General features: G+C 35.2%; 1 protein-coding gene across 11 annotated transcripts in view; it reads right to left on the bottom strand.

Annotated features, from left to right (window-relative positions):
* The window catches only part of TDRD3 (tudor domain containing 3), a 244,140-nt gene that overhangs the window by 137,467 nt on the left and 90,551 nt on the right, over positions 1-16,122 (bottom strand). For 6 of the 11 annotated variants that reach the window (XR_002518401.2, XR_002518402.2, XM_017951284.2 and 3 more), the window contains exon 3: positions 13,171-13,236. The exons of 3 other annotated variants lie outside the window; for them this stretch is intronic. Coding sequence is in view for 2 of the 8 variants with exons in the window: in XM_017951277.3 (XP_017806766.1) it covers positions 13,171-13,236 (66 nt within the window). In the remaining 6 variants the exon portion in view is untranslated. The remainder of the gene's footprint in view (positions 1-13,170; positions 13,237-16,122) is intronic. 2 more of the 11 variants (XM_017951283.2, XM_017951282.3) reach the window with 1 other exon arrangement.

Here is a 16,122-nt window from a genome sequence, read left to right as displayed (position 1 = left end):
AGCAAATGCTTAGAGATTTTGTCACCACTAGGCCTGCCTTACAAGAGACCCTGAAGGAAGCACTCAACATGGAAAGGAACAACCGGTACCAGCCATTGCAAAAACATGCCAAAATGTAAAGACCATCGAGGCTAGGAAGAAACTGCATCAACTAACGAGCAAAATAACCAGTTAATATCATAATGGCAGGATCAAGTTCACACATAACAATCTTAACCTTAAATGTAAATGCACTAAATGCTCAAATTAAAAGACACAGACTGGCAAACTGGATAAAGAGTCAAGACCCATCAGTCTGCTGTATTCAGGAGACCCATCTCACACGCAGAGACATACATAGGCTCAAAATAAAGGGATGGAGGAAGATTTACCAAGCAAATGGAGAACAAAAGAAAGCGAGGGTTGCAATACTAGTCTCTGATAAAACAGACTTTAAACCATCAAAGATCAAAAGAGACAAAGAAGGCCATTACATAATGGTAAAGGGATCAATTCAACAGGAAGAGCTAACTATCCTAAATATATATGCACCCAATACAGGAGCACCCAGATTCATAAAGCAAGTCCTTAGAGACTTACAAAGAGACTTAGACTCCCATACAATAATAATGGGAGACTTCAACACTCCACTGTCAACATTAGACAGATCAACGAGACAGAAAGTTAACAAGGATATCCAGGAATTGAACTCATCTCTGCAGCAACAGACCTAATAGACATCTATAGAACTCTCCACCCCAAATCAACAGAATATACATTCTTCTCAGCACCACATCGTACTTACTCCAAAATTGACCACGTAATTGGAAGTAAAGCACTCCTCAGCAAATGTACAAGAACAGAAATTATAACAAACTGTCTCTCAGACCACAGTGCAATCAAACTAGAACTCAGGACTAAGAAACTCAATCAAAACCGCTCAACTACATGGAAACTGAACAACCTGCTCCTGAATGACTACTGGGTACATCACGAAATGAAGGCAGAAATAAAGATGTTCTTTGAAACCAATGAGAACAAAGATACAACATACCAGAATCTCTGGGACACATTTAAAGCAGTGTGTAGAGGGAAATTTATAGCACTAAATGCCCACAAGAGAAAGCAGGAAAGATCAAAAATTGACACTCTAACATCGCAATTAAAAGAACTAGAGAAGCAAGAGCAAACACATTCGAAAGCTAGCAGAAGGCTAGAAATAACTAAGATCAGAGCAGAACTGAAGGAGATAGAGACACAAAAAACCCTCCAAAAAATCAATGAATCCAGGAGTTGGTTTTTTGAAAAGATCAACAAAATTGACAGACCACTAGCAAGACTAATAAAGAAGAAAAGAGAGAAGAATCAAATCGACGCAATTAAAAATGATAAAGGGGATATCACCACCGACCCCACAGAAATACAAACTACCATCAGAGAATACTATAAACACCTCTACGCAAATAAACTGGAAAATCTAGAAGAAATGGATAATTTCCTGGACACTTACACTCTTCCAAGACTAAACCAGGAAGAAGTTGAATCCCTGAATAGACCAATAGCAGGCTCTGAAATTGAGGCAATAATTAATAGCCTACCAACCAAAAAAAGTCCAGGACCAGATGGATTCACAGCTAAATTCTACCAGAGGTACAAGGAGGAGTTGGTACCATTCCTTCTGAAACTATTCCAATCAATAGAAAAAGAGGGAATCCTCCCTAACTCATTTTATGAGGCCAACATCATCCTGATACCAAAGCCTGGCAGAGACACAACAAAAAAAAGAGAATTTTAGACCAATATCCCTGATGAACATCGATGCAAAAATCCTCAATAAAATACTGGCAAACCGGATTCAACAACACATCAAAAAGCTTATCCACCATGATCAAGTGGGCTTCATCCCTGGGATGCAAGGCTGGTTCAACATTCGCAAATCAATAAACATAATCCAGCATATAAACAGAACCAAAGACAAGAACCACATGATTATCTCAATAGATGCAGAAAAGGCTTTTGACAAAATTCAACAGCCCTTCATGCTAAAAACGCTCAATAAATTCGGTATTGATGGAACATACCTCAAAATAATAAGAGCTATTTATGACAAACCCACAGCCAATATCATACTGAATGGGCAAAAACTGGAAAAATTCCCTTTGAAAACTGGCACAAGACAGGGATGCCCTCTCTCACCACTCCTATTCAACATAGTGTTGGAAGTTCTGGCTAGGGCAATCAGGCAAGAGAAAGAAATCAAGGGTATTCAGTTAGGAAAAGAAGAAGTCAAATTGTCCCTGTTTGCAGATGACATGATTGTATATTTAGAAAACCCCATTCTCTCAGCCCAAAATCTCCTTAAGCTGATAAGCAACTTCAGCAAAGTCTCAGGATACAAAATTAATGTGCAAAAATCACAAGCATTCTTATACACCAGTAACAGACAGAGAGCCAAATCAGGAATGAACTTCCATTCACAATTGCTTCAAAGAGAATAAAATACCTAGGAATCCAACTTACAAGGGATGTAAAGGACCTCTTCAAGAAGAACTACAAACCACTGCTCAGTGAAATAAAAGAGGACACAAACAAATGGAAGAACATACCATGCTCATGGATAGGAAAAATCAATATCGTGAAAATGGCCATACTGCCCAAGGTAATTTATAGATTCAATGCCATCCCCATCAAGCTACCAATGAGTTTCTTCACAGAATTGGAAAAAACTGCTTTAAAGTTCATATGGAACCAAAAAAGAGCCCGCATCTCCAAGACAATCCTAAGTCAAAAGAACAAAGCTGGAGGCATCACGCTACCTGACTTCAAACTATACTACAAGGCTACAGTAACCAAAACAGCATGGTACTGGTACCAAAACAGAGATATAGACCAATGGAACACAACAGAGTCCTCAGAAATAATACCACACATCTACAGCCATCTGATCTTTGACAAACCTGAGAGAAACAAGAAATGGGGAAAGGATTCCCTATTTAATAAATGGTGCTGGGAAAATTGGCTAGCCATCAGTAGAAAGCTGAAACTGGATCCTTTCCTTACTCCTTATACGAAAATTAATTCAAGATGGATTAGAGACTTAAATGTTAGACCTAATACCATAAAAATCCTAGAGGAAAACCTAGGTAGTACCATTCAGGACATAGGCATGGGCAAAGACTTCACGTCTAAAACACCAAAAGCAACGGCAGCAAAAGCCAAAATTGACAAATGGGATCTCATTAAACTAAAGAGCTTCTGCACAGCAAAAGAAACTACCATCAGAGTGAACAGGCAACCTACAGAATGGGAGAAAATTTTTGCAATCTACTCATCTGACAAAGGGCTAATATCCAGAACCTACAAAGAACTCAAACAAATTTACAAGAAAAAAACAAACAACCCCATCAAAAAGTGGGCAAAGGATATGAACAGACATTTCTCAAAAGAAGACATTCATACAGCCAACAGACACATGAAAAAATGCTCAGCATCACTGGCCATCAGAGAAATGCAAATCAAAACCACAATGAGATACCATCTCACACCAGTTAGAATGGCGATCATTAAAAAGTCAGGAAACAACAGGTGCTGGAGAGGATGTGGAGAAATAGGAACGCTTTTACACTGTTGGTGGGATTGTAAACTAGTTCAACCATTATGGAAAACAGTATGGCGACTCCTCAAGGATCTAGAACTAGATGTACCATATGACCCAGCCATCCCATTACTGGGTATATACCCAAAGGATTATAAATTATGCTGCTATAAAGACACATGCACACGTATGTTTATTGCGGCACTATTCACAATAGCAAAGACTTGGAATCAACCCAAATGTCCATCAGTGACAGACTGGATTAAGAAAATGTGGCACATATACACCATGGAATACTATGCAGCCATAAAAAAGGATGAGTTTGTGTCCTTTGTAGGGACATGGATGCAGCTGGAAACCATCATTCTTGGCAAACTATCACAAGAACAGAAAACCAAACACCGCATGTTCTCACTCATAGGTGGGAACTGAACAATGAGATCACTTGGACTCCGGAAGGGGGACATCACACACCGGGGCCTATTATAGGGAGGGGGGACGGGGGAGGGATTGCCTTGGGAGTTACACCTGATGTAAATGACGAGTAGTTGGGTGCTGACGAGTTGATGGGTGCAGCACAGCAACATGGCACAAGTATACATACGTAACAAACCTGCACGTTATGCACATGTACCCTAGAACTTAAAGTATAATAATAATAATAATAATAAAGAAAAAAAAAAAGAAAATTACGAAAAAGGTGAAAAAGAAAAAATGGTAGTAATTGAGTAGAAAAACAATTACTCTAATTCATATGTGTATTGGTTGGTAACCAGATTTATATAAGTAGAACTGAATTGGCTAGGAAAAGAAAAACTACATGTTACTCGTTTTCCTAAGCTGTCTTTTTGAGGCTTAGTCAGTCATTGGGAAAATGTTTAGAATTGTTTCTTGCTATTAGTCCTCATTTTATGTATGTTACCCTTCAGTAAGTTCTCCCCATTTTAGTTTTCTAGGATTATTCATGTGTATTGTCTTATTTGGCTTTTGCTATATATTTTAACTTCGTTGTTAAATTTTTGTATTGTATAGTTTCTTTGGTATATCTTAACACCTATTTTTGAAAATATAAAACTAATGAGTTGAACTAAAAAGTTGAGAAAAAAAGCAATGAGTTCAAATCAGGTAGAAGAAAAATAAATGAATCAAACTAAAAATCCAATAACAACATTGACAAGTTTTACTGTAACAAAGACTAATGAGATTGATAACTGACAAGAGTGATCAAGAAGCAAAGAGTAAAGCAAAGAGTAAAGGCACAAACCAACAATTTAAGAAATGATAACAGTAATAAGAGACATATATATTTAAAAAAAAAAAAAAAAAGAAAAGAACTAAGGACAGCGATCGAAATGTCCATAAACTATTAGGTTGGTGCAAAAGTATCTGTGGTTTTTGCCATTACTTTCAATGGAAAAAACCGCAATTATTTTTGCACCAACCTAATAGTAAGTGGAAGGACAAAACGTGGTGTATCCATACAATGGAATATTACTCACCAATAAATAGGAAAAACTATCAACATATGCTATGTTATAGATTACCCTAAAAAATATTACACTAAATAAAAGAAGCCAGATACAACATATATATCATGTGATTCCATTCATGTGAAATACCAAGAAAAGACAAATTTATAGAGAAAACTTAAAAGAATACACAGAATAATGTAAGAGCGTATTATTCTTATTGTAAATGGTGTTTTAAAAATTGTATCTGGAATAAGAATAGAATATATAGGAATAATAACATAATAATAACTGGCAGGTGACAGAATTACAATCAATATGCAAATATCAGCTGCCTTTCCATGTACCAGTAACAGATGGAAAGAGTAATTAAAAAAATTTTTAAACACCATTTACAATAACAAAAATAGACAGATCCAGGAATAAAGCTTACAAAAGATGCACAGCCCATATACTTCCAATAAATTATAAAACATTATAGGAAAAATAAATGAAGAGATATATCCAGGGTTGTGCTGGAGCCAGCTCATAAAAGCTCACAAGAACTTTTTATGTACATTTCTTCTTAATTCCCTGTTCAGTGATTTCATAACATAGCTTATATCAGTCAAACAGGGAATATTTATACCACAGAAAGTGGCAAATGCTATGTGTAAGGGCTCTTTTTTGCTCTTCAGAGATGTGTTTTACCAGCATTTCACTGGTAATATCATATCACATAAAGATATCAATTGTTTTTAAGCTAATGTGCAATTTCAGTCAAAACTCCAACATGATATTTTCAAGAGTCTTAATCGTTTGATTCTAAAATCTGTATTGGCAGGGGAGAGAATGGCGTACGGAAGAATAATGTATTTTACAATCACAAGATCAGAAAATTTTGATCATTTCAAGTGTCACAAAAGAATATCTCAATTGAATCTCATATACAATACTGAAGGTAACATAGTTGATACAAGTGCTTTGCAAGAAAATTTAGCATTATCTTGTAAAGTTGAATACTGGCCTAATTCCACAATGCAGTAGGGTTCCATTCCTGTTTATATTCCTTAGCGAAACTGTTACACGTGTGCAGAGGTGTGTTGGTAAAATACTTCTGGTAGAAGGACAGGGGAAAAGCCACTGTAATCTGTAATTTGTGCCAATTTCCAAGGCCAACCACAACCATCAACTGTATTTTATTGTACTCTAAATTGGGAAAAGATGTCGACAATCAACTTCATGAGCTGGAACAAGCTGGATCCAGCACACGGCAAGCATCTAACACTATGCCTTGTACCAGTGATCTCAATGGCTCTGGACATTTACTCTGGCACTCCTGCAGCTACTACTACAGAAACAATCTTGCTGCAGCTTCAACTATTACTGACAGGATTCTCCACAGGTCCCACTTTTTTGTGTGTAACTGGCCCAACTCCAAGGCAGCTACACCTGACTAGCATAGCTGTAAAGGAGGCTGGGAGAAAAGTATCTGGCATTTTCTTCTTCTCTACCACCAAAACTCTTAAAATGGGAAATTCCCCCAAACACAAGGAGATAATTCAGGTTTTAGGAATTACAAATATCCACTATACTTATCTTCCATGTATTGTTACCAGTCAAGATCTGTCAAGCTTTATTTTCCATTCTTTAGTTCTACTACAAAGGAGCTTTTTGTGTAACAGAAAATATTAAATATAGTGTGTGTGTATGTGTAATCTATGTGTGTATGTGTGTATGTATCATATAGCTATTAACATAAGAGTTTAAATACGCCGAATACAGGACATCTACCCACTATTCCTTCATTGAAAATCACATCTCTAAAAGCTAACAGTCTAGCAAGAAAAGCAAACTAATACCCTCACTAAACTGAAATGGCAGCCCCTTTATTGTACACACCTTTGACATAGCATTTGTTTCACTACATTGACACAGCTGGTTTCTCAACCTCTTATTAGGCTATGTGCTCCAAGAAGACAGAGGCTGTCTTGATCTCTGTATCCCTATCACTTGGCACAATTACACATTCAGACACTGTCTGATTTAAAAAAAGGAAATTTCTAGTGCTTTAACTATAATTTACTTAGCACTTCCTAGATACACACCAGAAAATGTTGCATGATCTTTACATAAGTGCTTTAATTTACCTCCACAAATATAAAGTACATTACGATTACTTGTATATACTAAACAAGAAAATTAAGGACAGAGGGTAAAGTACTTTACCAGTGGTCACTCAGTAAGAGGCAAATTAGAATTCCTATTCAGATCTATCTCATGCCAAAGCCTGTTTTGATAATATTTATTACATACTAAAAACATGTAGGTATAAAGGGCACTGAGAACATTCAAATTTAAAAAGTAATTATGCTCAAAAGAGGTCAAGAACATTAGAAGAGAAGGGTCACACCTCAGTTGGAATCTGAAAAATAAATAGCAGTTTGCCTGACAGCTGAGGGAAGGACGCTCAGGTGCTATAGCAACAAAAAACTGTGATCTTAGGGAAGGTGCAATTCTCTTATCTCTAAAGTAAAAGGGAAGGCTGTAATAGTTTATATTTTCTGTGTTGTTCTGAACATTGTATAGATAATACATATAAATTATTTAACATGGGACCTAGCATAGAATAGGTCCTCAACAAATGACAGAAGAAAAACAAGAACAAGAATAAGAATTATTAGAATTCACTAAAAACCAGGGTTCTCCTAGGTAAGGTAGGTGCTTGTGCCAAAAAAGATCAAGAGGGAAGCAGATGAGAATAGCATCAAGAATATTGAAAGAAATAGCTTTAGGGAAGGGAGTACCTAATCCTAATCTCAAATTTTTCAAATGATATTCATATGCAGCAAGGGAGTGTAAGTGGAAAATAAATAATAAAATTAAAACTTTCTGAATTATAAATATAGTGGTATATTTACTAGAAGATCTACCCCTTAGGAATTTTTAAAACATTTAACAAATTCCTAATAATTAAGAAATTGACAACATAATCTTGAATAGGTTTTCGCAAACTTAAGATTCCCTGAAAGTAAAAAGCCTCAATTTAACCCTCAAAATAACAGTAGGGCATATAAATTGCTCGCATTCAATCATAAAGTAATTATAGCAAATGAATACAAGAAAAGTATGTGGGACTACCAGCCAAAAGTAACACTTTTCCCAATGTATCATTTGACAATTCCCACGTTTCTATTCTTTTTTTTTTTTTTTTTTTTTTTTTGAGGCGGAGTCTTGCTCTGTCGCCCAGGCTGGAGTGCAGTGGCCGGATCTCGGCTCACTGCAAGCTCCGCCTCCCGGGTTCACGCCATTCTCCTGCCTCAGCCTCCTGAGTAGCTGGGACTACAGGCGCCCGCCACCTCGCCCGGCTAGTTTTTTGTATTTTTTAGTAGAGACGGGGTTTCACTGTGTTAGCCAGGATGGTCTCGATCTCCTGACCTCGTGATCCGCCCGTCTCGGCCTCCCAAAGTGCTGTTCCTTGGAACCAAAAAGAGAAAAAGGTAAGTCAAATAGTTTATTTTTCAATTATCAGGAAGAGTATCTATTTAAACTCCACAGAAGTCCTATTAGTAAGTACCAATAAGGACTTGTAAATAAAGCATAAAAGTTTTAGTAATCCATTTTTTCTAAAAATACAAGTAAATGTTTAATTTTAACATATAGTTCACTAAAAGAAACAAATTGTATTACTTAACACAGACTAAATTAACATATAGGAAACCTATTATCTTATTAAATCAAAAGTTAACACTTTTTTCAATTCCTTTTCTTTTTAAAAACATCCGATTTCTAGACTATCCAAGGGCAAGAGAACCTTCACTTTCAATTTTAAGGCAGTGAAGCCATCTTGTGGTTGATGTCAGTATTGCTGAGGTTTTGAGACCAGTCACTCCTACTTGGGAAAATTAGGTCAATCATAGTTTTACATTTAAAAAGGTATATACAACATGTCATTCTTAGAACTTAACAAAAAAATAAACATAGAACTGAAAGACTGTACAGTTAGGACTCCATAGTAGTACATAAGGTCCTCAAGTAGCTGAATTAGTAACAAAGTATTTTGAAACTAATCTGTATTTTATAATTAACTTTTAGTTTAAAAAGCTACAGCAAAATATTAAAATTGGAGAAGAATATTAAACAGTTATACTTCCTTTTTATCGTGACTTTTTCCATAATTTTTAGCTTACAAGCTGCTACAGCAGTCCTAGGACTTTGTAATATCCGAGAAAAACAAAGCACACCCTGAAAAACTCAGAAAATAAGTTGCAAAATGTGGCTTCCCTACCACACCTCCCTCCAGTCACAATTTTTACAGTTTTTGAATCAAATATGAAGTACCTATAAGAAAATCTGGAAGCCTGGAAAAAACTGTCATCGTCCAACTCTCACCACTTTTTAAGGGAACTTTGTGGAGAAAAGACAGAAATTGAAAAGTATGTTAAGAAGAAAATGGAAGAAAGAGAAAAGAACCTGAGCAAAACTACTATATTAATTAGTAATAAAGTTACTTCTACTTTTTGCCATTCTACCTTCTCCCAAAATAATCAATGATAGTAGCAATTACTAAGACTTTAGTTTCAAAGCTTCGGGACAATGCCTTTCTGAAGGCCTCTGATGTGTTTTAGAACAAGAGATGTAAATTCAGTATGTCCGGGAGTAGCTGTCCTCTAACTGCAGACTTAAAATCTTGCTTACCTGATCACAGATCTATCAGTTCTCCAATCTCCCTTTCCATTCTCAAGTTCCCAAATGCTGAAAACAGCATTATCTAAGTCTTATTAATTATAAAAATAATAATACACACTGTGTGATCATTTACTTTGGGCTTTCAGGAGATGAAGTTTGAAGACTCCTCTCTACACTCCTTTAATCTACTTCCAAAAAAAATTACTGATTTGTCTTGGGGAAGCTCCAGTGCATTGTATTGAGCCTCAGGCCTAGTGAATGAGATTCCAAGGTGGTTGGAAAATACATGGGTGAGGCCCTTTCAAAGGGACCACACAAGGTTAACGGAGGCAGCTTCTACTAAGATGGCACCCTCCTCCCCACAACATGTTGCTTTTTAACTCTTTGCTTCTTAAATATTGGGCCAAATGCTCTCCAATCCTCACTCTCCTTTGGCTTTCTCTCTCAGAAATGGTAATTATCAGATGGGCTTGGAACTTAGTAGAAACAGTCAGAGCTTGCTTTAATTCTACCAGAGACTAACCTACCTCAAGTAGTAGAATTCTGCATGGGGCTTGGGGCCAAAACCCAGATAAAAATGATTTACCAATTTGCCTTACCTTATTCATTGAATCCCCTTGAAGGTCTCTCAGTAACAAGATACCCATAATAAGGATTCATATATTCTTAGACTTTCAAGACAAAAATACCATCCTAAATTGCTCATAATTCTCGAAGTTTGCCATATGCATTCTGCTGGATTTAGCATTATCTCATTTAGGTCTTCAATGTTGTAAGGGAGTAGTATTTAAATGATAAGGAAATTAAAATCTAGCGAGATTAACTAACTTATGAAAAGTCACAAAAACTAATAAGCAGGAGAAAGAAGATTTAAATCCACGGCAATGACCCTATGTCTGGATGTCTCCAATCTGTTCCTGATCCCTATCATTTAATGCCCCTCCACCCTCAATCAGAAACATGCCACAACCATGCCTCCTCTGCTTCTTGAAATAGTCTATCATATATTTTAAGTTTTCTAAGTTAGTTTTTGGAACATTGGTTTTTAGTACACCCTATTTGAAAGATCACTAGATAACCCAGTTTTTTCTTTCTTTCACTCTTTTCTAATATAAAAAGAAAACTAGAAAATACCATTTTATACCAAAATCTGGCATGGTCAAGAGATAGGCAGATTACTTATTCAAATATTCTGTTTGCCAAATGTTGTCGTATATCTTATGCACAGATTCAAACAAAGTTAATTTAAACAAGAACTATAACTTACATAATGTTAGTAAGTGATCAGTAGTGTCTGATTCTAGAGTCATGCATTTATAGTCATCATTAATGGCAAAATGCTGGTTAATAAAAGTATTCCAATGAAGACATAAATAAGGAGCTTTTACTACATTAGTCTTATTTTACTAACAAAGAAACCAAAATAGTTCAATTCACATCTAAAATATATTCCTTGAATATTTACTTTGGTTTAAGATAGTTACATTTTTATGTAACATATGGATTTTTAACTAAAGACAAACCAAATGAGTAATTTCTGTGTGTCAACTTCTAAAATGTTTATTTAAATTATTTTTCAAAACATCTTCATTAATACGGTGAAGACAATTATTAATAATGTGAGAATAATATATATTCTTATATGACATATAAGAATAATTCTGTGAAAAGGCCAGTCACGGTGGCTCAGACCTGTAATCCCAGTACTTTGGGAGGCTGAGGTGGGCAGATGACTTAAGGTCAGGAGTTTGAGACCAGACTGGCCAACATGCAGAAATCCCATCTCTACTAAAAAATACAAAAATTAGCCAGGCATGGTGGCGTGCGCCTGTAGTCCCAGTTACTAGGGAGGCTGGGGCAGGAGAATCACCTGAACCCAGGTGGTGGAGGTTGCAGTAAGCTGAGATCATATCACTGCACTCCAGCCTGGGCAACAGAGCAAGACTCCGTCTCAAATTAATAATAATAATAATAATAATAATAATAATAGTACTTCTGTGAATAATAATTCTAGAGAACTGTTTATTAATATTGTATTGGAAGAATGTAATGAAAGGAAAAAATATAATCAATGAGGAAGAGCTAGCAGAGATAACAAATTTTTGTTTCATGTGAAAACTTACATTTGCATTAAGAATGTTTTAAAAGATAAAATTTGACACAGAATAATCTAAATCAGAAAGTTTTAAAGTTATTTTTCTTCTTGCTAGTTACATTCAAAGGAAATCTTAAAGAGACCACTGTGCAAAATTTTTAAAAGTAAAAACGCTCTGAAAGGGTGAAGGGAGCAGACAAGAGTCTCTGTACTACTATCCTACGAACTTGTAGCAGAGGTGAGTTCTCAGCATCTTTTAGGACACACAGAGAAACCAGAAAACCAAGAATCAGAAAACTTCAAAATTTTAAGTAAAATAATGTAAGGATGTACAGACACTGCTTTGATATTATTTACTTTTCCTATAGAGATCTGTTGCACTCAACAGACCTAGTCGAGATTGTTGCTTACTTTTCTAAATATGCTTCCTAGAACTCTACATCTCCTGGAAAACTGTTCAAAATGCAAATTCTTGGATTCCATCCTAGTCCTACAGAATCAGAAACTCAGACAGGAGTAGAAGTGGTTTGAGGTCCAGCAATTTGTGTTCTAGCCAGACCTCTGGGAAATTCTGGTGCACACTGAAGTCTGAGATAGCCACTATAACCAAAAGAAAAAGAAATGTAAAGAAACTGGGGAAGATTCTAAGAACAACAGAGATGAAAGAAAAGCTTGAGACTGAGAATAAACAAAGGAATCAAGATAGATGGCTTTAGCAAAAAGAAATGTGTGGCAGTGACATTTATGTCTTCACGTATATAATTATTCACAAAGGAAGGTAACCAGATGTACTCCATTTCTCCTGACGAAAGACAAAGAAGACATGGACTTTAACTTGCAGGGTAAAAGTTTAGGTAAAAATATAATTAAAGTTTGCTGACACAAAAAAATTCATAACATGAATACATATGTGTGTACTGCAAAACGATTGCAATAAACAAATGCACAGCTTCACCAAATTGCTCCTAATACTTTCCTAATCTTATATTTGTATATAATAAGCTCATTAAATAAACGTTAACAGTTTATTAAGGTAACTAAAATAAAAAGGTAAATAAAATTGAAAGATAGGAAAAGGTCATTGTGATGAGTGCCAGTTACATCTGGTAAGTCTCGCGGTTCATATAAGGATGCCATAGCTAAAATTCCTGAAACAAAAGGTTGTGTTTTTTTTAATGCTGAAAAGTCAAAAAAGTTTAACTCTTAATAATTTTCCATGGAAGTCACCATAACAATGACTTTGTGACCTGTTCACCTCCAGAGTATTTTGCAATTGCAGTCTTTATTGACAAAAAATAATTCCAGTAATTTAGTTCACATTTATTGTAGTTAGCATAATTTAAGAAGTTATTGATTTTCTTTACCTTTTCTACCTTTCCACTATTGATGTCACTGGGGAGGAATTTCTTGCCAATTGTTCTCAGATCTGTCTAAAATAAAAATATTATTATTAAAATGGAATTACAGAAAAGAGTAAACTTAAAGCTAATCTGATGAACAAAAGATGAAATTACTTATGGTTGGTGAAACAAAAACTCAGTTTAACTGGTCATGAAATCTACATGTATTATCAATCCTTCAAGTAACATAGTCCCATAATACGTTGTTTAAAGTTTACCAGTAAGATGAACAGCAACACATAAGGCCTTAATCCTGGTCATATTTCTTTAAGTAACCTTTTTCCTTACTAACTCTTCTCTACTAAAATCCAAAACTTAATTCATGTAAATTGTGATCTTACTAAAAAATATCACATTCCAAAATCAAATGACAGCTTTTCAATACATATACATAGCATATTTTTAAAAACTGAATCCCATATAACCTTGACATTACATAAAAACATATCACCCTATAGGCTATGATATCTGTAACATAAAGCTACATAACATACAATATCCCAGGATACAATACCACTGGAATACCAAAGAAGTTATAGCAACCTTTACTATAGTAATTTCATTTGCTTAAACAAGTTACAGAAATAGAAGTTGGTAAACAATGACTATGAAAATGCAGAAGTACCTGTAACTCAGCAAGGAAAATATAAGAACTAACATAAACAAGGCTACAGCATTCACGACATTAAAAAAGAAAATTCTGACTACACAATCTACCTAAAAAAACGGAACATTTTAGGACTGTGTCCTCTTCAGAAAGTGAAAATATAAAGGAATGGTAAGAGACTTGCTCAGAGGAAAACTGTCAGTACTCATAAAAAAGGTCCAATTATTTAAACTAATAAATTATCTTGATGCTTGAGATAGTGGATTAGCATAGTAACTGAAGCTGGCTGTATTGTTTTATTTCTCCTTATAGTAAACAGTAGCTCTTCATCACCTTAAGAACAAGATAAAAGGAAACAGACTTAGAGTACATTTAACCACATAAATTATAAGGGAAAAATTTTTACTTAAGGAGAAAACACTAGAAGATTAAAATTATTGTGATGTGAAATGAATACATACAGAGGGGCAGAACCACCTTCTTTTAACACCTACCATAACAGAATATCCTCCTATTTGAAATATCCACGTGGTCAGCTCAAGAAATAAGAATATAAGTTACATAATCCCCACAGATTCTTTCCAGTTTTTTACTGCTGTGATTCATAACTTACTCTTTAATGTAACGCAGGGATCACTCAAACTAAAACTCACTGAATAGAACTGCATGGCAAATTAAAAGCCAAATCCAGACTCGTGTAACAGTGCTTTAGGCTTATGCTTTTTGCAATCTCAATCCAATAACAGAATGAAAAGAAACATAAACTGTACCTCACGTTGTACTCCTTTTCACTTGGAAAGTACTGAATAACATAGGGGTAAAAAAAATACTTTCTTACACCAGCCTTCCCTATATTAAGATGGTTTTAAAATTAAATGTTAATAGATGTGAAGCACTCAGTATAATGACTTGCACAGAGTAAGCACTCAATAAATGTTAGCCATCCTGTTTATTTTAGTGAGTATAAAACATGCACTTTTTAAAATCATCTGAACATACATAACCATCATATCAATAATGTAACTAACAGTTCATCAAAGCATTTACATTATTTTGAAGTCACCCAAAAGCTGAAATATTTAAATATGAATGAGAAACAGAATATATACAAATGTTATAATATATCATGGTCCCTCATTTCTGGTTTTGATCAATAATTATGAAATTTCATTCAAATGAAAATGAGCCATCACTGTAAAGTAAACGAGCACTAGACAAAAATCCTAAATTTTGATCCATCCCAACTGTAATTAAACAATCATATGATCTAGGACACTGTCACTAATTCTCTAAACCCAGTTAATTTACTTTTCTATAAAATGGAAAAACACCACCAACCCTATCTCACAAAGTTGTTGTTAAGCTAAAAGAAGACTAGACACTCAAAGTTTACATAATTTCTAAAGTGCCATACATATATATAGTATATAGGCCGGGCGCGGTGGCTCAAGCCTGTAATCCCAGCACTTTGGGAGGCCGAGACGGGTGGATCACGAGGTCAGGAGATCGAGACCACCCTGGCTAACACGGTGAAACCCCGTCTCTACTAAGAAATACAAAAAGCTAGCCGGGCGAGGTGGCGGGCGCCTGTAGTCCCAGCTACTCGGGAGGCTGAGGCCGGAGAATGGCGTGAACCCGGGAGGCGGAGCTTGCAATGAGCTGAGATCCGGCCACTGCACTCCAGCCTGGGCTACAGAGCGAGACTTCGTCTCAAAAAAAAAAAAAAAAAAAAAAAAAAAAAACAACAAAAAAACCCATATATATAGTATATGTCCTTAAATATACAAATGTTATTTTGATGTATTTTTAGCAAGATGAAAATGATCTACCAAATCTTTAAATGCCCTAAATTCATACTATAAAGACAATTTTATTATTCAGATGCCATTATATCAGGATTGCTAGGACGATGACTGGGTCCAAGAATGCTGTTATATTGAACAACAAAAAATAATAATACAGGAAAACTTTTAGCCTGTAAAATTTTAAAAATAATTTTCAAAGCATCTACCTACCCACACACACATACATATGCACATATAAATACACACACACACACACACACACAATCCCTATTTACTTAAGTAAATGCAAGATAATATCTATTCGGTGAATCATTTTATATTATACAGAATCGTAAAAGAAATAAAAATATAATTTGTTTTTAATTTTTTACTAATGGATAGTGATCAGTAATTTAACACTGGGCTATCATTAAGTATTTTTCTGAACAATTCCGGTAGTTGAAAGTAAAACTTTCATGCTGGATTTCAATGTCATTTCGTAATATTCTTACTCCCCAATTTAAA

This window comes from Papio anubis, chromosome 15, assembly GCF_008728515.1.
Source record: "Papio anubis isolate 15944 chromosome 15, Panubis1.0, whole genome shotgun sequence".
NCBI classification, from domain to species: domain Eukaryota; kingdom Metazoa; phylum Chordata; class Mammalia; order Primates; family Cercopithecidae; genus Papio; species Papio anubis.
The sequence above is the reverse complement of the archived record's forward strand: the minus strand, read 5'-3'. Positions and strand labels throughout refer to the sequence as shown.